The sequence below is a fragment of the Coptis chinensis genome, chromosome 1, assembly GCF_015680905.1.
Source record: "Coptis chinensis isolate HL-2020 chromosome 1, ASM1568090v1, whole genome shotgun sequence".
Taxonomy (NCBI): domain Eukaryota; kingdom Viridiplantae; phylum Streptophyta; class Magnoliopsida; order Ranunculales; family Ranunculaceae; genus Coptis; species Coptis chinensis.
In genome coordinates, this window is record NC_141456.1 from 24,505,117 (window position 1) to 24,529,227 (window position 24,111).

At 40.5% G+C, this 24,111-nt stretch overlaps 1 protein-coding gene across 1 annotated transcript; it reads left to right on the top strand.

The window, feature by feature from the left end:
- Nucleotides 1-7,845: 7,845 nt before the first annotated feature.
- LOC147523086 (uncharacterized) lies at nucleotides 7,846-9,635 on the top strand. Its single transcript, XM_086561290.1, has 5 exons — nucleotides 7,846-7,955; nucleotides 8,107-8,412; nucleotides 8,486-8,587; nucleotides 8,690-8,974; nucleotides 9,062-9,635. The coding sequence occupies exons 2-5, from the start codon at nucleotides 8,410-8,412 to the stop codon at nucleotides 9,473-9,475; spliced, it is 804 nt and encodes a 267-aa protein (XP_086417416.1). The 5' UTR covers nucleotides 7,846-7,955; nucleotides 8,107-8,409; the 3' UTR covers nucleotides 9,476-9,635.
- The last annotated feature ends 14,476 nt before the right edge of the window (nucleotides 9,636-24,111 follow it).

A 24,111-nucleotide genomic window follows, 5' to 3' on the forward strand; every position in this document is an offset into this window, starting at 1 on the left:
CCAGGATTTGAAGGGGGGGGGGGTTTAGGAAATGTTTTTGAAAGGAAGAAATCATTCTCACATAACAAAAATAACACTAAATGGTAGTATGTATTTATGTTAACTAGTAGTATATACTATATAGTGTATTTTTTTTTTCCATAGAAAGTTAGGGGCTATAGCCCCTGTTAGCCCTTTCCTAGGTCCACCCCTGCAGAAAGTGGAGAGGCAAATGCAAACAAAATACAATGGCTTTCCATATGGGATTAATCACAACAAGATGCATCAACAACCAAAACAGTCGAACTAACGCTCTGAAGATGTTGGCTCTCTTCTTGTCCCATTGGTATGCCCAAAAACGATGTTGCTGAAAAGAAAACTGGGAAAATATTTTGAGACTGGGAAAGCTTGTAATGAATTGAGAGTATATTTGTATATGTTCATTTATGCATTTTTTCCCCCCTCTATAAGATTGGAGGAGTTCTTATAGATTACAAAGCAGTTACTTATCACCTAGAGCTAGCACACTCATGCCTTGGCACTGAGGCTCCTTGGACTAATGAAACTGTAGATTATGGTGTGTAATTTCAAAAGAGTTTGTAAGAAGTGATGTTCATCCTAAATTGTTTAGAGTTTGAGTGTGGGAGTTAAGAAGAAGAAAGGTAGACTCTTGGTATAGATTTGATTAGTTTTAAGCTAATAAAAACATGAAAACTCAATTTGTTTGGTATGGAAATGACATGAAAACATTGAAAGAAGTATTGATTAAAGATTAAAATAAAAACAACAAGATAATATTGATTGATTGAAACAAACAAAGCAAAATAACAAGGTTTAAATAAAATGAAATGAAGAACAATAAAGTAAAGGACTTGAATTGAAAAACTAGACAAGAAAATTAAAACAAACCAAATGTTTTGGACCCTAAAGCAATGGATGCTTTCTCTCTCTCTAACTTTTAGATTATACACCCCTACTTTTGCCTTTTATTGATTTGCTATCTTCCATCACTTTTGAGACACCTCACACTTCACTTTTGCTTTTGCTTTTTGATTTCTTCTTGACCAAGGCAGGTTTTTGAGAATGCCATATTTTTAGATAAAGGCCTCCATCTCTGGTCTTCTGAGTTGAGGGCTTTGACCTTTGACTTTGACCATTGACTTTGACTTTTTCAACACTTTTTTATAGCAGCTTTTGGTCTTCATAATAAGCGTGATTAAGGCTCCTTTAGGTGCTAAGATGCAGTTTTTATGATAAGTAGTCTGAAATTCTCCGTAACCTGAAAAAGACAATAAAAGCTATGAGTTGTATTTTCAATAAACGTAAAATAGGCTGTAATGTAGTAATATAAGAGTAATAAAATGCACATTTGGGAGCTGGTCACCACCCTCAAATAGCATCTTGTTTCTCCTTAAGCAAGGATGAGAGAAAAAACAAAGATCACAAATGAATGATTTATTATAAGTTATACTAATGTTGTTTCGCAGCGTGCGATTGCATTGACCATATGTGACTGACGAAACTAAACGTGGTAACTTCGTCAGATTTTGCTGTAGCGATAATAATGTTGTGATGGAAACAAAATTATACAATTAGAACTGAAATAAAAGAAATACTTCTTTATTAACCATAAAATCTTGAAAAGTGCAAAGATAATAACGGAAAGGAAACTATTGAACTGGAAACAGACTTACAAATTTTTGTCTGGTTTTTCATTAAACTTGTCTATTTTGTCCACTCACTTAGTAAAATAATTTGTTACGACGAGTAAGAAACGAACACTGCCAAGGGCTGTCAGAAATAAACCAACAATGTCAATGCCTCATTTCGCAAATGACTAATGGTTATGGATTGGATTATGCTTAATCGCAGGAAGTTTGACCTATATCATCATGTTTTTGACAAGGTGCACACTTCTCGGACGGACGCTTAACATCCTATTGAATGTATGGCCACCAATACCATTAGGTCATTGCTCTGTGAGCAAGACTTTGCCCCCAGGAGTGGTGCTCATATAGTCCTAAATGAATATCTTCAAGGCCTAATAAATCATTCATTCTACTCAAACAACGAAGGAGATGATTGAGATTTGTGCCTTTGTGATAGAGTTTTTGGTCATCAAGAATTCCAGAGCATTGTCAGCTGTATGATCGTCATTGGTAGCTATGGTAGAGACCGAGACATTATTAGTGCCAAGCTCGTTAGGATCATTTGACAACATAAGTTGTTGATCCAGTGTTGTCGTGACAGTGACGACTTGATTTTCCATGGATAAGTATGCGATAGAATCAAGATGCCTTACATCATAACGCGGAAACTACACAATACTGATAGATGTAAAATTTCATGCAATTCATTGAATTAAGTCAAGATAAACGACCATTCTATCACCGCGAGCCGCATTTTATCATTCAAAGTGGCTAGTGACTAACTTAGAATAATTAATCGTAACTTAGTCGCCCCCAACTGAAGAGTTGTATGCATACTACAAATGATAGTGTCGTACCGGGCCATATTATTTGAAGTGTCAAAACCCAAACGTAGAGACCTCTCAATTATGTTTTCATTCAGCTTCGAGATGACAAAGCCAAGACCGGAGCCAGACTTATTATGCGAACTATCGGTGTAAATCTAGTAATCAGTTGATATATCCGATAAGTATTTCAAGTAATCGCCCCCGGGAGGTAATGATAATTAGGGATCAACGTTTTTCTCATCAAGTAATGCGTTCCACATAGGAATATCATCAATAAGAAAATCAACCATTAGAGAAACCAAAGTTTGTCGCTATTTAAATGTACGAGTGTCAGAGACAATGTTGTAAGCGCTAAGGTAACTTTTTCATTCTGCGAGTCGATTTGTAGACATTGCGAAAAAAACATGCACAGCGGATATTCAATATTAACTTCGACTATTCCTTCCTAGAAATAAGCTTAAGATGTCTAGCAACATGAAACAAGGCCAATGCAATTTTCTCAATACAAGAATGCCTCGATTCAGTTGAAATAAGAGTTTTGCAAATAAAGAATATGAGACGACTATCGACACTATTGATAAGTGCTCAAAAAGTGCTATTTAACCCTCGATTATGCCTCTTGTTTAGCCATCTTAGTGGAGTAATAGTGTTTATAAGTTGTGTTTTAAGATTATACAGGTAAAAAAGAGAGTTTTGTAGAATATTAGAGAAAATGGGGTAAAACGAAGCAATTCGGAGCATTAAGGATCACATGGGAGGCCCGTGGACAATCATGGAGAAGGCCAAGGAATTGGAGCTATTAAAGATGCGACTTGGACCTATTTTAAGCCTATTTGGAAGCCCAAGGCCAAAGGATTCGTTGCTTGGACCAAAGCCCGCAAAAGAGGATAGAAGGATAGAGCAGAAGAGAGAAAATCGGCTTATGCGTCTGGGACGCATGGATCGAGCGTCTAGACGCATTTATTGCATCTGGGACGCATAGATCGAGCGACCAGATGCATTGATTAAGTCTGGGATGCATGAATAATGCGTCCAGACGCATTAATCGACACTATAGCCAATTCCTTCTCAGTTTTGGACATGAAGTTGGACTCTGAAAGAAGTTTATTTGTATTAGGAAACAAATGACGGTTTGGAATGCTTCTAGAGCTCATTGTAACCCCTATAAATAGAGGACCTAAGTGCCTCATGTAATTGGCCAATTCAATTTATATTCTTGTCTTAACTTGAGAGGCAGAGAGAGTCTTAATAAATTATTCTTTCTAGTCTTATGTTCTTCAACTCTTCTTCTTCTTGTTCTTCCTTCTATATAGAAGGCTAATCTTCTCCTTCAAGGGAGGACATGAAGCCAGTGCTTAAGGTTTAATGATTCTTTTGGTTCATGGTGTTCTTCAATCAGGTTAGTTCTTTATGTTTGTAATTATTAGTTCCATTGCCTTTTTGAGGGGGATGGAAGTATAGAATAGGGTTTATGTTTTGCAATATTAATATCATGCTAGTGTTCTTTACTTTTCTTCTAGTAGTGTAATTCTTTAGAGTTAGGGAAGTATTCTTTGTGTTGCCTTAGAAGGGGTAGCTCAGGAGTGGTCGCTAGGGAAGTATTCTTTGTGTTTGCCTTAAGTGGTGATTCATTGAATGGCCGCCCTATTAGGAAGTACTCCTTGATGTTGCTCTTGGTAATACATTGAATGGCTGCCCGAGCTTACATAAAAGGAAGGAAGATATTAATAGCATAAACATAGGAACAATCTTAAGTAGAGTTAATTGTTAACGATGTTTCGTCCAAGAGGGCATCGGCACTTGCTCGATTACCTAATTGTAGTCTACTTGTAAGAACAACCATGAAGCAGAAGGTCATAGATTAAAAGTATTGGTGGATTCTAATCTCTTGAATTCTCTCTCTTATAAATTCTCAATAGTTTAGTTAGTTTAGCTTAGTTTAGCATTAGAATCTACAATCTCTACAATATTAGTTTTTAATCCCTCAAACCCCCTTTCCAGTCCTGTTCTTCACATAATATACATTTAAAAGTGGAACGATACCCTACTCATCCTTTACTTATTGAGGGATAATTAGGTTTTGATATGCTTCTCTTTTGTTCAACGATCATCATCTATCTACATCATTCATATACCATCTAAACCACAAAAAGAGGAAGTGTCAATGGCGCCGCTGCATTAGTATCCAGATAGTACGAACACTCTTAAGTGGTGTGGCCTTCATCAGAACATAGCTCACAAATGGTATAACAAGGCTTGGATGGCTGAGGTTTAGCTTGGAAATTGTTTGGTTTTGGAGGATTCATGGAGAACTGATCAAACTTCTTGTTCAGATTTTCAAGTCCTGTTGATAGGCTTGCCATAATTGATAGAATTGCTTGATTTGGGTCTTCCTGAATTTGGTTGCCAAATTTCTTCGGCACCCCCTCCACTCTAGCTACGTCTTCTTTGCTAGTACTCCATTGTTGAGTGTCTTCAGCTAAATTCTCGAGAAAGTTGTAGGCTTCCTCTCCATCCAATGATGTAAACTTACCTTGATGCATTGACTGTATCATCTGCTTGTTCATAGTAGAAAGTCCTCGAAAGAAAAAATGAGCCAGTGTGCTCTTATCATAACCATGATGTGGACATGAGACTAGCAGATTATTGAATTTATCCCAACTTTGATGACATTCTTCAGTCACCTTCCCTTTGAAATTGCGATGGCTTGCATGGCGATGGCATCCTTACGGGGTGGGTAGAACTTGTTCATAAACTTTGTTCTCAACTTCTCCCAGTTGTTGATTGAATTGATCGGTTGTGCAGTTAACCATTCGGATGCTTTACCTTCGAGGGAGAGTGGAAAAAGAATTAACTTGATACTCTCATCCCTGATATTCTGGTTCTTGAAAGTTCTGAGGACTGATAGAAATTTGTTCATGTGAACATAAGGTTGAACATTATCTAAACCATTGAACTTTGGAAGCATAGAGATTACTGATGCTCTAAGTTCAAATTGATTAGCTTCTGTCTCTGGAAAAACAATACTGCTGGGTGGGTCTCCAATAATTGGCGAATAGAAATCGCTCAGCTTCTTCCTCTATTGTGCTTGCATGGGTTGGATAGCTTCAGGATTATTTGGGTTCATAACACCTCCATCATTGCTTGCGGCCATTGTTTCAATCTCGTCTAGTGTTCTTGTGAGTCGGTTGTTAAACCTTGTCCACTGTTGTGTTCTTACCGAACAATGATATGGACGACGGGGCTAGAAAATGCTATGCGAAAATAACGAAAAACTATCCTACAATGCTTGAATAGTATGCAACTATTCTAATTTATACTAAAATGTAAAACTACTTTCCTTCAACTGGGTTGGGCTTTGCAGCTAGTATCTCGCCTATTGTCTAAAGCTGTCTCTTCTAGGGTTATGGTGAATCACTTGGATTGCTTAAGTACCACTGCCCACAGACGATAGTCCGTTTGTCAAGATTCAGACAAGAAACACTAGAGTTTGATGTTTCGCTGTGTTGGCTTACAACTTTAATTGTTGAAAAGGTCCTAAATGCAATTATACTAGAAAGCAATAAAACTTAAACTATGATGCAACTATACTAAGAAAGCAATAAAAAGAATGAAGATTCGACTAACCTGGATGGTAGATCTTGTCTTCGAGATGTCCTTCAAGCTTCTTTCTTTCTTAAAAGGATAGATGATGCGGCTAAAATTACCTCAAGATCCAAAATTCTAATCTTGAAAGAAAACGTTAAACATAAACAACTTAAAATGGCAGCGGCGCCATTGCCATTTTCGAAAGATACCATCAAATTTCACACCCCGCCAAAATCAAAATTTTGAACTTGACATGCGTCACGGGACGATAGGATTTACATCTGAAATTTGCGTCGGGACGACGATCTCGACCAGTGAACAGTAATTACAATTTTTCCTTTTTGGTTGTCGTTATTCGTTTTCCTTTGTTTGATTATTATGGAAGTCTTAAAAGAGATACATCCAGAGTTGAAGTTTGGGAATTTGTTCGAGAAAGAGGGTCTCTCGACACACTTTGGAAATGCCATCTCGACGTTGAGTTGGGATGTGTTTTTGTATGATGAGAGTGACTAGTATGATGAGGGTCTAGTTAGACAGTTTTTCAGTGATATAGACCATTTCATACCAGAGACGAGTGAGCTTGTGTTGAAATTTGAGACAGACGAGTTTAAGTTGACGAGGGAGATGCTCCAGGAGTTCAACCAGATTCCGATGTACGAGGGGGATGAGACACCTGTACTGGGAGGATTGAAGGATTACCATGGACATCTTGGCCCACATACAGAGGTTAATCAAGCAGGCCAGACGAAGACCAAGTCTCTGCAGAAGAACCAAAGTGACTAGCATCTGAGATGGCTTTTGTCACAACGTAGTAGGCACGGTGAGTGAGAACACTTTATACCAGCCCGATCTACACTTGCTTTGGATGTTGATGACTAGGGACGTTAGAATCTGTATGTGTAGATTTATTCTTAGAAGGCTGGGGAATATGAAGACAAAGAAGGCTGGGGAATATGAAGACAAAAATCCCATTGATGCATTGACTAAGTGGTATGGGGTTATCGAACAGATAATAGAGTTGGACTATACGACCTTCCAGCATGTTGTCTTTTACTGCAATTGGGTGAGGGTGGAGGACAAGACCAATGGTTGTAAACTTTGTCCAGATTCTAATTTGGTGATGGTTAATCTCAATAGGCTAAAGAGTGTTGATCAGTACTTTGATGAGCCGGTGATTCTTGCTTCTGAGGCTAGTCAGGTGTTTTACTTGGAGGATTTGAGAAATCAACTGGTGGGTAGTCATAAATTCGCCTAGGCGATTGACAAGTCGAGTTGATAAACTAGATGCACCAACTGACTTCCAATCTATTCTTGAGGACCAACCTAATTTGCAGCCGTTGATGGAAAGTCTAACCTGATTGTAATAGTTGCACTATCATATTGTGAGATTTTTAGTTGCATGCGAACTTCTCATTTTCTACTTTTAGATATATAAACTCTTTCTATTTTGAAGTTTGTCTGTGCAGTTGGGTGAAAGGTGTGTTTGAGTTGTTTTTTATCTTTTTTTTAAACAAGAATAGTCTCTATAAATGTATACTTTTGAACTTTGTCATTTTTTTGTGGTATCCTAATTTTACCTATTTGTTTTAACATTTTTTTGTCATATAGTAGGCTATTTAATAATGGCACTAGGTCAATCTCAATCTATTGCTTCCCACCATCGAAGTTCAGTCCCACTTCCATCTCATAATTCAACTTAGGACTCTCACACATCTCAAACTTTGGGAAACTCACCAACGATTACCAAGTTACCTATAAAGTTCGATGAGGATGGCGTCATTTGTTGGTCCTAACCATGCCAAATGGAATACCCAAGGTTGGTATTTATGTTCGATCTCGTATTCCAATTCATTACAAGGATTGGAGGAAAATAGATGGAAGCTTCAAAGATAATGTCTGGAATAAATTAATGGTAAGATTTACATGTACTTTAATTTCGATGATAGCATCCATTATTCTTGAATATTAGTATGTTTTTCAAATCCTATATCTACATGTTGTCCAGCCCTATGTATGGAAATTTACTTAATATGAAATAAACAAAAGTCACTTTGTTCATGTAGGAAGACTTTGAGCCTAATGTTCCCCAAGCAATGGCACGCCGAGAAGTTGAAAAAGACTTTCCCCAAAAGTTCAGATCAGCAAAGTATGCCCTGTGGAAAGAAATTTTGCGTAAGTGCGGGAGCATGGAAGAAGCTATTGCAGCATGCCCAGATGGTAAGGACCCAAATTATTAGGTTGTGTTTGTTAGAAATGAGAGTACCGCTGAAGTGAGAGCTAGAAACGCAAAGAATGCAGAGAATGCCAAAAAGAATATATATCGACATACTAATGGGCGGGACACATATGCCCATAAACTGGATAAAATGGTAGGTGTCTATTCATGCATTAACGATTTCTTATCACGTTATGCTAACAACTATTAAGGATTTTTTTTAGTAGGATAAAGAAGATCCTAGCAAAAAACATGGATCGGTAGATAGTTGGAAAAAAGGACATGAGCGTCGTGATGGAACTATATTAGCGAGTGCTCGGACCCATTATGTAAGTTCTAATAACATTGAAGCTTGAACTTACCTGTGTGTTAGTATTGTATATAGACTATGTTGCATATTGTATTACTCATATCGGTGGTTAATATTGTAGGAACAAGTGGAGGCTTCTCATAAAAGAAGAAAAGAAGCAAGCGCGGGTGGTGAGGGCAGTGTAATGGAAGTAGACTTCGATAATGATGAGTTGTCTGAAGTCTTTGGGCCCGACAAAGGGAGTAGAACTCGTGGAATCAGCTCCAACAAGTCTAAGAAGCAATTGCAACGTACAGGTATTGCCAAGGCATTATTGCAGCAAGCAAACTCTTCATCCAATTCTGAGTTGAAGGGGGAAATGAATGAGATGAAGTCTTCCTTAGTTAATGTCATGGGCGTGTTAAAAGTGAGTTTGCAGTTTGCAGTTTGCACTTGTGCTTTATTGCATACAATATCATTATGTATAACTAATTGTTACTATAAATTGTGTCAGGATGTACTTAAGGCTGTCAAAAGCAATGGAACACCGACTGCTCAACCACCGTGCGGCCCAACAACACCAGAAACTAAAGTCGGTTCCAGTTCTATTCGTCACTCGACTCAACAAAACTTGATGAATATGTTTGCAAATTTGAATCCTCCTTCTAGGACGCTTGGTTCTTCACCAAATGTATCTTTATTAGATAGGGACGGTGTAGTGGTTGCTAAGGGGTATGTCATGACAGAGACAGCTGGAGATTGCAATGGCAAAAAAGTTCTCGCAGGTGAAAAAAATGTCTACATAGAGGAAGTCTTGGTTGGTGATGCTCTTGTTTACGATGGGCCCCAAGATGGAGTTAGATTTTTGGATGGCTTTAGTGTAGGAGGTCCTTTAATTTGGCTCGAGTCAAGGATGCAGTTTTCTTAATAAGTTGTTTGGGATATGCAAACTTTCTGAACTTGGAATTTTTCAGTATGGTTTGGTTACTTTATGTTTTGAATGTCGTTTGTTTTTTATTTAATATGGATGTCATAGTGACTTGACAAACTTATGGTCTTTTTTTGGTATGGATGAGTATTGACTTTAATATGTTCGTATTATATCTATATATTAAATTTGATTGCAGTATATATATGCTTGTTTGCTTACCAGGTTGAAGAAAGTACTAACCCATTTTAACTCCCTTTGTGCAAATTAATATAATTGGTTTTGCAATCACGCCGTCCCAAGCCCGGATAAAGGAGGAGGGAGGATGGTGGAGCCTTGGACTATTTCCTCAGAGACGCTATAAAGAGAAGAAGGAAGAAGTGGAGCCAGAGAGGGCGAGGCTCGATCCGAGCGAGATCAAAGGATCAGATTTGCGTGATTGCACCGGTTTATTTTCCAATTCATGTTTATGCTTATTTTTATCATTTTTCTACTCAATTCTCGAGTTTAAGCTTTGTTTGACAGATTTCTTTGAAGGCGGATGAAAAAGACGTGTTTCAATTCTTTTTTCAAGGGCTGGCAAGGTTAGTAGGGTGCTCTTTTTAGCATATCATATTACCTCTTAATATAGTGGATCGTAAATATTTTTGAGTGTTCATTTGAGATCATTTCCAATTTCTTGGATTACTTAATTGAATAGTTTGTCCTATATTGGTTAAGTGAATATTCGAATAGAGAGCATGATTTAATGGCAGCAATCTCTATGGCAACAAATTGAGTGGAGGTATCCCACCTGGTTTTGAAAGACTTGAGAGCATGACGTGAGTCCTGTTATTCAACAATTTTTCATAATTCAGAATGTTATCCTTTTAACAGCCGTACCCTCTTTTTTGCTCTAAGTTCTGTCATATACTCGTATGGACGGTATGGTAGCTTATGGGTATGTGTTGTTCTTGCGAACCACAGGAATCTTTTGTCCAACAATTTCAAAGGCCCTATCCCTATAGAACTATCACGGATTGGCAATTTAGATACTTTGTAAGTACCATCAAACCAAAGAAGTTTTTTTTTATCAGCCCTGGAATGTTTATTTCATTAGTTTCTTTTCCTCAGGGATCTATCAAATAACAAGATTTCTGGCTCCATTCCTTCTTCTATTGGTGATTTGGAACATCTTTTGAAATTGTTAAGTTCTACTATCTGGTGCCTTTCCATCTCCATTTTTCTTCTTTATAGAGTTATAGCTAATGCCTTGTATGTTTATCCACTAGAATCTCAAAGAAGAACAGATTGACTGGTTACATTCCGGCAGAGTTTGGAAATCTGAGAAGTGTTATGGAGATGTAAGCAGGAACCTCCAGTTTTTCCTATTTTATTACATTAACATACATGTGTAATGTTTCTGAACCAATCTAACCATGCTATTATATTGTAGAGACACTGGTCGAAAGTAAAATCAACTCTATGGTCAAATTCCTCAGGAACTCGGTCACTACATAATTTGTTTTCACTGTAAGTTATACTTCTGATGTTTAATATTAGAGAATGAATCCCGAATTCAGCCTCTCGGGGGAAGAACCTTAGGTTTTAGATTTTTAGGACATTGGCTCTGTGACAAATGTGTGTTAAGTGCACCTTTTGACAGATCCCTAGCTGATGCAATCGCAATTGCAAAGAACATCAACGGATCTCAGTCTAAATGCTCTGTAAGTTATCTTTTTGTCTGGGAACTCTATCAAATTTATTATTAGGTTGATTATAGGTGAAAATTGCAGTCCTCATAGTATCTTATTTGCATCTAAGCAGAAATGTGTCATACAACAACTTAGCTGGTGATATTCCTTTGGGAAAAAAGTTTTCAATGTTTCCTCCGAGCAGGTGAGTGATTGTAAACATTTTTTCCTGGTGGGAGAGCTTACCACTTCGACTTTCTTGACATAGATGGTTCTGATTTCGTATTCTGGGTGGACTGTCTTCTTTGCAGCTTTGTTGGAAATCCTGGGCTTTGCGGTTCTTGGGTTGATTCTCCTTGCCACAATTCTCACTCTCCTGAACAAGGTACACATAAGTTCTTAGACGGATCTTTCTACTGTCACTATTCTCCAATTCGTTGCTCGTTGTAACAAATCTGTGTGGTCGTTGTGCACATAAATATCATTTTGGCTGCATGTCGAAATCTGAAATTTGTCAAAATTCAATTGAATGGGCACCACACGGGACCTATGGTTTCCTTATTCCTGTAAATGGCTGCTATATCGTCTAAGATTATTCACTTCATGAACATGCCCTTTCGGAGTCGTCCCCACTTTCTAAAAACCATATCATCGAACTCATTCATTTTCTTGAAAACCAAAATTAATGTGGTTATATTTGCGTTTAATTGTTTTTTCTAGTTCTTGGTAATTTCATTATTTTCCTCCAATGTGGTCTTTGCAGCCTCAATATATAAAGCAGCTATCCTAGGAATTGCTTTAGGTGCAATGGTCATCCTTCTCATGATCTTAGTGGCAGCATGCAAACCGCACAATCCACCTCCATTTTCTGAAGGAGCTCTGGACAAACCAGGTGCGTCCCCACTCCATATCTACTCGAATAGTTGTTGTGGCCCAAATGGCTTGTTTACTCTCCGTCACCTAAATATGTTGTCCAATGTTTAGTGCGACCAAGATGATTAAGAGTCTTAATTAGCTAATTGTCCGAAGCTTGTGGTTCTACTTTTGATGAATAGCAGTAATGGCAGCTTGTGGGTTGACCACTTGGGTAAACAGTGGGAGCATTCAATTCTCTCTAAATAGTGGGATCACTTTAAAAACGATTTGAAAATTAGAAAATATGAAACCGCTTTAAAAGTGATGTTAAATGTAGAAAAAAGCAAGTCACTGAATAAGTGATGTCCTGTGGTTCCAGTTTTTTTATTTTTTCACCAAAATTAGCTTATTACCTCTTACTTGTGTTCGGTCTTGGATGAAAAACTTGAAAACCCAGTTTATTGGTCAAGATTATCTTCAGGTTCAAAGTAACAATATTGATAGCATAATGGCATTTGGATTTGGAGATCTAACCATGGATACTACTGCGAAAGATCGTTATAATCAAAACCCGGTTGTGGAATGAAAACCATTTGGATATGATGGGACTTGATGCACGACCCTTTGCCGGGTCTAGAGGAAAATGGCTGGGTTTTTTTTTGTAACTTCAATGAACATAGTTTTTCTGCTCTCACTAACATGGGTATGAACATTTCCCCTTATTATGAGATGGTGGATCACCAATTTGAAGCAGTAGTCCCGGTCGTGATTGATCGAGAAAAGTTTGCATGGATTTTTAAACTTTCCCACGAGTGCGAAGTTACACAAAGCACTTGGTCCATCTCTCCAAACAAAGTTGCAATGATTATTTGTGGATCCCAAATGGCTCTCAAGGTTATGATGTGCGTAGCGGTACTCAATTTGCAATATCTGATTTCACTTTGGAAGTAGGGAGCCATCGGTTGGGGTATCCAATGGATTTATTTTGAAAAAGGAGATGCAGATAATCTATTGGATGCAATGGTTTCATATATGTGTGATGCTTTCGGGGATATTGCATCGAGTTAGATCCAATAGTATCGGATCACCTACAAGCTCCTCAAGACAGATTGTTGCTTCTTGCCAAACCCCAGAGTCAATCCGGATGCGATCGGTTGGGAGAAAATGATTCAGTCCATGGAGCTTAGTAAGAACTGGTTTTGTTTCGGGCATTGGGAAAGATCTTACAAAGTGTCCATCTAAATCTTCACCGAAAAGATCGAGAGCTAATTTGATTCGAAGAAGAACAAGAAATGGGTTTTGGGTGTATTCTATCTAGGAAGGATACCAAGCCATGTCACATTGGCCAAAAAAGAAGCCGGGAATAGTGATGTTCAAAAGCCAAGACCGAGGGACGGATAGTTGATCCAAGATCGAAGTTAAGGAGCTACGAGAGCTTGTCCAAAATGGTGGAAAGGTGTATACTTGTTTTATAGTAGTATATCCTCTGTTGTTCTGCTGTGGTTTTACCGACTTTTTCTGCCTTTTGCTTTCAAGTAATTCACATTTTTCTTACGTGATGAAATAGTGTAGCATTGATTCTTTGTTGGATCAAACCATAAAGCACGCGTCTTTGTTTCTAAGAAGTGTTACTAACCGAAATGAGAAGTTAAAGCGGTGTGTATATCTGAGATGTAAGTTGTTGTCCGCCTAAAGAAGCATTTTTCTTTTTTTCCCACCTAGGTGGAATGTAATTTATTAACCATTATCAACTCCAAATCTGAAAACAACAATCTCTGCGCAGGCTGTTGACAAAAAACTTGGAGTTATTTGAAGATCGGGGCAAAGGAAAATGGTGCAAGTGGGCTGTTAAAATGGGGAGTCAATTGGAAGTTTGTCCAATTGTCGTCAAGGACCTTGAGCAGCCAGGGCACATGCTTATAGAGGTCTGTATTATGTGATGTCTCTTTCAGCCATGAGTGCATTTCTGTAAAGAAAATAATGTCACTGTCAGATAATCAGAAAAGTGACCTTGACGTCGGACGTCATAAGTCATAACCCCTTAAGGTATGTTCATGATTTCTTTGTAGTTTATTGATATTCCAATCCCATCCAGTCAAACTATGTATGAAAGCATAAAAACCATTTAAACCTAAGTAAGATGGACATTTTATATTCTTGAAACCCCCCCCCCCTAAAAAAAAATCTTCCCCGCTCCGCTCATGCCCCTACTGCAATGCAGTATACTAGTGTATATAGTGTCCTTTTTATTCGAGGATTAGTTATTTGACTTAACTGGCATTGGTCGAGATGGTTAAATAGCTGGTTCTACGAATCAATATATATTTGAGTAGTTAGGTTTACGACCGAGGTCTGAGGTTTTAATATATGTTATGAAAGTATATTATTTGATTTTCAGGTTATGACGGGATTTAAGTCTATGAAATGTTGAAAATACAAAGGAGATTTTGCGAAATTTTATGTCTTTTCGTCAAGGTGTCCGACAAGGTTATAGGGTTTTGGGGCGTTACATAAACTTTCAATACTATGCTTCTATTGCTACTAGTCTATTACCATACTCTCTTTTCTGAATTTTGTAGTTTGAGTATAAGGAGCTACTACTTAAGAATAAGATATAATGATATAAGTATATATCTATACATATTTGTTTTCTACTGCCCGACTCCTTTTTATTTATTTCTATTGGTGTATATGATGAACAAGACTTTTCTGATGATACCATTCCAAAGTCATCCCCTGATGCTTGCAACTATTGAAAGTGGGAGTTTTGTACAAATGACATGAGAGCTTGAATTTAGGGACAAGTCCCATTGATTTGGAAAACAATGTATATTTCATTCGTAACAAGTCCTATTTATGAAAAGACGTTTTGGTGATGTTATTTTAATAAAAGATTATGTGATTAGATGTACTTGTGAGATTTCTTGTTTATGTTATGGACGATTGTAGAATACCCAATAAGTGGGGACATATTTATGCAGGTTAGTAGTCTCCCAAAAAGAGTGATTTTGGGGAAATTATTTTTTTACATATGAAATAGTTTTGTAACAGTGGAAAACCGTAACTAAGCTTTGTAATAAATAACACTTACGAAGCAACAAAACCATTACCAAAATATTACAAATTCTATTAATCAATTACATAAATAAATGTTACTAACTTTCTAAAACCACTACTGTTGTTGGAAAAGAGTAACACAAAAAAGTGTTACTAATACTATAAAACCGTTACTGTTGTTAAAAAAGAGTAATGGTGAAAAAGCGTTACGAACTCTATAAAAGCGTTACTAATGTTAGAAAAGAGTAACACAATTAAACAAATAAAACCGTTAGCAAATATTTTTAGTTACGGAAAAAACCGTTACAATAAATATTTATATAACGGTTTTAAACCGTTACGAATATTAATAACGCATTAGAAACGCCAAAACTGTGACTCAAAAAAACCGTTACAAATATTTTTAGTAACGGTTTCTGACCGTTAGGAATGTCCTGTTTTGGTATAGTGTGAAGGTGGAAAACCTGGACGAAAGGACTGCGGTAATTGCCTTTGAGAGGGGGTTGCGCCCAGGAACCAGGGTACACGAGTCTGTGGCTAAGAAAAAGATCGTGACACTACATGATTTATATCTAAGGGTGGAAAAATATATAAGGTATGAGGATACAATGCAGAAAGAGACGAGGAGGCCGGGGAAGGCCGTGTTGGCTTTGGAGCGAAGCGAGGACCGCGGAAGATACGAAGCATCGGATAGGGGAAGCAGTGGACACCGGGGTTACACTTCGCGGCCAGAAAGAGGGAGAAATGAAGTCCGGAGGGAAAATAGAGAACGGAAGCCTTATCAATAAATGGAGCCGACACCAGTAGACCGGCCGTTGAGTGAGCTATTGCCGCTGATTCAGAATTTGCAGGGCTATGAAGGTCCGCGAAGCAAACCAGACGAAATACCGGGTAAGCCGTACTGTGCATATCATCAGATACAGAACCATGAGACGAATGAATGCTACGCCCTCAAATGGCTAGTACAAATGATGATAGGGAAGGGGCTACTGAAATAGCTTACCAAAGAGAAGGGGAAAGAGGAGCAAGCGCCAAACCAAGGGAGAATACTGGGTACCATAAATGTCATATTCAGTGGGGAGATCTTAAATCACAATGCTCACAGAGATAGGATACAGTGAATTGCTAGCATATAGCAGGTTAACGAAGAGGTAGGTTACTCGCGACCTGCACCATGGTCCGCGAACGGAAAAGGAAGTATAATGTTTACGGACGCGGACTTGAAGACAGTCGACTCCCAGCATGAGGATGCATTGGCAATCACAGTGGCAATGGGGAATTACATGGTGAAAAGGGTGTTAATCAATTGTGGCAGCGCAGTGAACTTGTTGTTCGTGGGGACAATGGAAGAGATAAAGATAGACAGGAGACAGTTGAGGCCTTCACAGACAAATTTGTACGGGTTCAACTAAAGTATGACCGAGCCGCTGGGGGAGCTCCTGCTGCCAATAACCACGGGACCAGTGACAGTGTTCTCTCGATTCAAGGTGGTAGATGCAAATTCACAGTACAATGCCATCCTTGGGAGGCGATGGATTCACGAGATGAAGGCGGTACCATCCACATATTATCAGGTGATCAGATTTCCCACCCCAACAGGGATGCATGAAGCGCACGGCGATCAAGTGACAGCGAGGAACATTCATCAGGGAACAGTGAAGAGGTTGATCTGAGGGGATGAAGGAGAGGCCTCGAAACCTAGAAAGAGACAGGCATAACAATTACAGTGTGCCTCTGTATAAGTGGAGGCAGAGACGTCGGCGGTACCAAAAATGCTGGACGAGATCGAGACAGTGAATGTGGGAACAGGGGAGGTGGAGAAGTTTACCTCAGTGGGATATAATTTGCAGGAAGAGTGGAAGAACAAATTGATATAGTTTCTCTCAGAGAATAAGGACGTCTTTGCTTGGAAAATTGAGGAGATCACGGGGCTGGATCCAGAGTCTGCATGTCACCGGTTACACATGAAGGAAGACGCTAAACCAGTAAGACAGAGAATGCGTGGCGTCATGCCGAAGTATGCAGAGGGAATCCGCGAAGAGATTTCAAGGTTAAAAGGAGCGGGCATAATTTGGGAAGTAGAGTTCACGAACTGGTTGTCCAACATAGTCACGGTACCTAAAAAGAATGGAAAGGTACGTATGTGCGTCGACTTCACAGATGTCAACTCCGAGTGTCCTAAAGATAGTTATCCTATGTCGCGGGAAGACGAGTTAGTAGATCGGATGGCGGGGTTCAAGATTTTCTCTTTTATAGATGCGTCGATGGGGTATAACCAGGTCGCGATATATGGACCGGATTAGGAAAAGTCATCTTTCATAGTAGAGGGGGTTACCTACTGCTACACAAGAATGCCATTCTGTTTGAAGAATGCTGGGACCACGTTCCAGCGACTGGGGGAGAAAATGTTTGAGAGCAAAATACGGAAGGGGATGGAGATATACATCGATGATATGCTGGAAAAGAGCATGTCAGAAGAGGAACACTTAGAGGGATTGAGGGAAACGTTCAGTATATTGCGGGTGCACAATTTAAAACTGAATCCAGAGAAATGTACGCGTGGGGTGACCACAGGGAAATTTCTGTGGTACATTGTAACTCATCGGGGGATAGAAGCCAATCCAGAGCAAATAAGAGCACTAATAGAGATGTCGTCTCCCCAGGATGTTAAAGAAGTACAAAGACTAGCGGGAAGGGTCGCGGCATTGAACCGTTTCATATCTAAGTCATCTGACAAGTGTAGGCCGTTGTATTGACTGTTGAGGAGGACGCCAGACTTTGTATGGACGGCAGAATGCGAGAAGGCTTTTCAAGAACTAAAGAGTTATTTGTGTTGAGCTCCTTTGTTATCGCGGCCTGAACAAGGGGAGAAGCTGTACTTATATTTGGGAGTTACAGAGTACGCGATAAGTTCGGTTCTCGTCCGGGTGGTGGACAAGATTGAAAAACAGGTGTATTTCCAGAGCAAGACATTACTGGATGCGGAGACACAGTACAGTAAGGTGGAGAAATATGCCTTGGCACTGATATTCTCGGCGTTGAAATTGAAGCCTTACTTTGAGGCACATTCAGTAGTGGTCATGACAAACCTACCCCTCAAGCAAGCGCTGAAGGCAGAGAAGTCAGGGAGAATGCTCAAATGGGCGGTGATGCTGAGTTCTTATGAAGTGCAATATCAAATAAGAACCGCGGAAAAGGCACAGGCAGTAGTGGAGTTTTTGGCAGAGTTCCCAGCGGAGGATCCCACTTGGGGGGAAGAAATGCTCATGGAGCCCGAGCAGGAAGGGGAGCCAGACGGGTTGGATCCTTGGGATAAACTAAATGGGTGGAAAGTGTTCGTGAACGGCGACCAGCAACAGATGCAGGCAGTGGAATAGGCGTCGTGTTGGTCACTCCAAATAATGAGTCAGAATATGAGGCCATGATAGCGGGATTGGGAATTGCAGAGGAGTTGGGGGTGGATGAGTTAACGGTGTATTCAGATTCCAACTTAGTGGTATGTCAGGTAAACGGAGGATTTGTCGCTAGATGTGCTCGAATGGCCAAATACTTGGAGGTTGTGCACCGCAAAGCGGCCAAGTTCACGAAAGTCAGATTCATACATTTGGTCCGCGACGAGAACCGACATGCGGATGCTCTGGCATACGTCACAACAGCAATGCCGGGGTCGGAGGAAAGAACCATAAGAGTAAGGAAGTTGGGGAAATCAAGCATCGAGAGGGTGGACGAAGTGTACCATACCGCAGAGGCGGTAGGAGGATGGATGGGCCCTATTAAACATTTCCTGTTGGGAGGGGATGTAGCCGACGAGAAAGAAAGAAGGAGGTTGGAACAAACTTCACGGAGATACATTCTGGTAGAAGGAGAGATGTATCGAAAGAACTTTGACGGACCACTGCTGAGGTGCCTAGGGCCGAGCCTGGCACAAGAGGTGTTAGCAGAATTGCACGTAGGGGACTGTGGAAGCCATTCGGCAGGGAGAACAACTGCACACCGACTGTTAACGCAAGGTTATTTCTGGCCTCACATGAAAAGGAACGCGGTGGAGTTTGCCAAGAGGTGTGGAAAATGCCAGAGGTTTGCTCAGCTAATATTTGCACCAGCAGAACCGCTGCACAACGTATCTAGTCCATGGTCGTTCGCCATGTGGGCCATGGATATCGTGGGGCCGCTGCCAATGGCCAGAGGAAAGAGAAGGTTCATGCTGGCCGCTACTAATTATTTTACCAAATGGATAGAGGTCGTGGCCCTGCAACAAGTCAAGGAGGAACAAGAGATTAAGTTTTTGTGGGAGAACATTATCTGTAGGTTTGGATTGCCGCATTCCATCATCGCGGACAATGGGACACAGTTCACGGGGTCGAAAGTGAGAGAGTTCTTGCAGTCCTATAATGTGAAACAGGGATTCTCGGCTCCTTACAACCCAGAAGGTAATGGACAGGCTGAATCCTCTAACAAGACTATCATGAACAATCTCAAGAGAAAATTAGAGGACCGGAAAGGAGCGTGGGCCGAGGAGCTTAGTCATGTACTATGAGCCTACCGTACTACACCGCAGACCTCCGCGAAAGAGACACCTTTTTCATTGGCATACGGTATAGAGGCTGTGATCCCTTCGGAGATGGTGGCATCCACGACGCGCACGAAGGCGGTCGAAGGTGGTTTGAACTAGGGCATACTGGCCAAAGACTTGAACTTGGCAGAGGAGAAGAGGGACACCGCGCGCATCAAACTAGAAGGATATCACCGGCGCCTGCAAAGACAATACAGCAAGCGATTGAAGCTGCGAAAGTTTCAAGTGGGTGATTTGGTTCTCCGAAGAGTGACTCCAAGCACTAAAAAAGTAAATGAGGGAAAGCTGGGGCCTAATTGGGAAGGACCTTACACGGTGGTAGAGGTCGAAGGGGCCGGAACATATAGGCTGCAGGCCGAGGACGGAAAGCTGATAGAAAGACCTTGGAATGTAAGAATGTTGAAAAAGTTTTATGTTTGAATGTACTACCAATCTGGGGCAAAGGATTTGGGTTGTTTGCACATATATAATACAACGGCACTTTTGGGCAATGAATATGAAGAGTTAACAAAGAACAGTCAGACTTAGGGGCAAGGCGGTGATCCTGCAGGCTCATCAGCCTCCGAGAGAGAGACAGAGGGAGAATGTTAGTCTTCGAAATCGAGGCCGAAAGAGACAGAGGTAGTGACGAAACTCACCACTAGATTGAAAAATGAGATGATTAAGTGTCACCCCAGCAAGGAGATCCACGGGCAAGAAGTTCTCGGAAACGTACAGCGGATAGTGATACCACTATTTATCAGATGTAGTGATGCGGAGTAAGAGAGATTTCTTTTGGGGACGGACACAAAAGGATTGGTACCCCACACCAACATCTTTGGTACTTTTCTTTATGAAGTACTGGGAGACAATGTCGCGGCTTGTTAGTTGGGGATCACCGACTTTGTTGTTATAGTTCGCAGCATACATGACTCTCCAAAAATTGCAGATGCCTTGGCAGGGAGGGATATTGAAATGGTTACACACCTCCACATCTAGCAAGGTGAGGGAGAGCCGCAGCCCGACAACAATCTGCCTTACTATCACTACTAAGATCCCGGGCCGCGGTGGTACTAAGTGGGGGTAATGGGTGACCGAAGGCACATGCTCTATCAGAATATCCGCTGAAATTGCGTAAGTAGCCCTAATTGCACTCAAATTAGGTCTACAATATCTGGATGGCGGTGGTAATGGGGCGATGAAGCGGCCAGAGGTGGACGAGGCCGCCGTAGCGGCCACCGGGGGTGGAGAGGCCACCTCATTAGACCGAGAGGAGGAAGAGGCGGTGGTCTGAGAAGGGGAGGGGTTCTCGGAGGCCGTCGCCGACATCAAGGGGAAGATGAACATTTTTGAAGGAAGAGGAAGACACTAACAGTTGCAATTTAAAGAGAGGAAAGAAGATAATGCAATCAATAAGCTAAGGAGAGCAATGGAAAGAGAAACGAACCTGAAACGAAGCCAAGCGGTGGTGAAATCGAACCGGAGCAACGCCAAGGAGTAAAGGAACCAAGCGAGGGGAGAGGGAGAATGTTTTGGAGAGGGAAAGAGATATGGGGAGAGAAGAATTGAATGAAGGAAATGAGGGAGAAGAGAGAAGCGGGAGTTTAAATAGTGCAAGGGCAAAATTATAATTACCCAGGTGCGAAAAACGAAGAGACGGCAGGGGCACCGACAGTAGATTGACACGTGGAGGTTCAAAACCTGAGGGGGTACGGAAATGGCGCGCGTGATGAGTAGCTAGCAGCGCACACGAAAACCGATGACGGGACAAAGGATATATCCAGACAAGAGAGGAAAGCAGGTTATTAGTCAAGGCCGCGGAATCGAGAAGAGGCATCTATAGTGGTGGAGTCCGCGACATTAAAGGTCCTATGTCCCGAGGAGCCGAGGCCTGTCGCGGTAGGAGGAGTTGGGGAGCAGCATATCCTTGTGGAGAGAGGGCCCGAATCAAGATAAACGGAAGACGCGGGAGTAGAGTAGCATACCGTGGAAGGTTAAGGCACAGTGGTAACCCTACACGTGGAAAGGGGAGAAGCGATGGATGGAAGGACAGGTGGACGACTGGGATGGGAGAGAGGGAGTATAAAAGGAACAGTGATAGAAAGAGAATGGGGAAAAAAAGGAGAAAAGAAAGAAAAGGAGGGCGAGACATAGAGGAGGGAGAGTGAGATTGTGTGTGTATAGAGTTTGAGTCACAACAGGAAACAAGAGAACAAAACTCAGTATATATATAGCAGGCTGTGCTAGGCATATTGTCAAGGCTTTACGCTATGCCCCTAGTCAATAGGCTCAACTCTGTGATTTGTTTTTTGCATAGAAAGATCATCCTCCCAAAAATCAGCGCCAGTTTCGAAAAAATTGAAAAGATGAGGGGTGAAAAATATTTTACTGTTTGTAAAACCTCATTTGCTATGAGTAATCTCCTTGGTAGAGACATAACTTTAAGAAAAGATCAGCTCTCTATTCCGAACAGAAAGACAATGGTACAGTAGAATTGTAGAAAGGTAACTCACAGTTCGTAAGCAAGATTCTGACCAAATGACTCCTCACGCTCAGGCACTTTTATTAGCAGACGGTCAATGACGAAAATTTCGAATTTGTCACGTGTCAAAGTGCAAAGTATTTCTAAACGAGGCCCATCTCCCTTGACCACACTGAGAGCGAGACAGAAGTTTCTTTTATTGTCTTCCCAACCGACATCTTTTTCATCCCAGTCACCATGAATTCTCTCACCACCATATTCCCTCTCTAATATGATTGCTGTTTTATCAGGAATATCAATGATCTTAAACGGAATCTGTGTACTCATATATTGGAGACATTCGTCTTGACTCCGCACAAGATCAGAAAGATCGCTCTCTTTTATATCATCGTATTCTTCATCATACCAGAAGAGATTACTGTCGATGTCCTTGTCTGAGGAGAAGCAAAATGGATTAGACACCGTAGGAGGCTTTGGAAAGAGTTTACTTGGCGAAGATGAACAAGAAGAACAGGAGGAGAGGTTTACGAAAGAAGAAGAAGAAAATTGATTAAAGAAAGAGTGGTGTTGTACAGTTTCCATAGGATATACAACGCTGTTGTCTCGGAAACAGGGGAAAGCAGACATGATCATCTGACTGCCTAATTTTGTATCCCTCCTATTGTGCTTCTTTTCACTGATACACTGGAAAGCAGTGGGGAGAAACAAAGAAGATGAGCAATACCTGCAAAACATAGTCCAAGCAACAAGAGAAGTAATTATGAACAAAAGAACCAAACTTTTCATAAATCAACAATGTCAATAGACTTACACAATCACTCAATAAATAAACAGACATACCAAGATGAAGGTTTATAGAACATGAATAAACATCTAAATGGAAATATAAGTATTGCTTGTTCCAAACTTCAACACGCGACTTTTAAAGAAAACGATCAACTTTGAAACTGAAGACTATGTAATGACATAAACTCTCAAATGAACATAAAATGGACAAGTTTTAAGCAAGTTTTACAAAGAGTCTAAAAGAATTACGAAGTTTACTTAACATGTAAAAGGCGACAAGAAAAATGAATACGAAAATTAAAAAACTCTTGATCTCCTTCACGAATCTCTTTTATGGGATGATAGAGTTCCAAATAATCATTGACAAGTAGACAAAATGGCAAAAGGAAATAAAAATGTGTATCGAGACCAAGAACAGGTAGTAAGTATATGGTTACTCACGTGATGGCAAACCTTTACGTGCTTAACTGAAGGAAAGTGAGGGTTTTACTTTTACTCCGTACAGACGGTACAGAAGAAGAATGCTGAAGTACGTTTCCTTTCCAAGCAGCATGGCTGTCTAATTGTAACACAAGTCCAACTCCAATTCCAGCCCATTGGGCTTTTAATTTCTCAGTAGACAGTGTTTGACCTCACAGGCCTCGGCGCGCACTGATCATAATGTTGTAGGAGACAGTGTTTGGCGGCACATGATCAAAAAGTCTATTTGCCTCTTCCAACTGTCCTTGGAAGCAATATCCGTTGATCAAGACATTGTAGGTGGTATAGTAGGTTCATGCCCTCTCCCAATCATCACCTCCAAGAGATTATATGCTTCACCCAAGTCCCAACATACCTTGTTTGCAAAGAGCTTCATGTAAAGCGGTATACATGACTGGTGCAAGAGCAAGGGAGGTTTGACCATCTAGCATTTGACGGAACCAATTTGTTACCTCCTTCCCCAGCCCCAAAAAGCACAACCCCCGAACCAAAGCAGTGTAGGTTCAATATGGTTAATCCAATATCCCTAAGCCGAGGATGTTCACAACAAGCCTCCACCACAGCGGCACAAGCGGAGGCTTCATCATCACAATTTATTATAAGCCGATCAAGGACGTACTCAACCAAACTTTAGGAATTTACTGTAAACCTTTTCAGTTTCAGTTTACTCTGAAAAAAGAGCCCTTCGAGCAGAGTAGTCAGAATAGCAACCTCTAGATTAAATCCCCTTTTCAGGATTTGCCCCAAAACA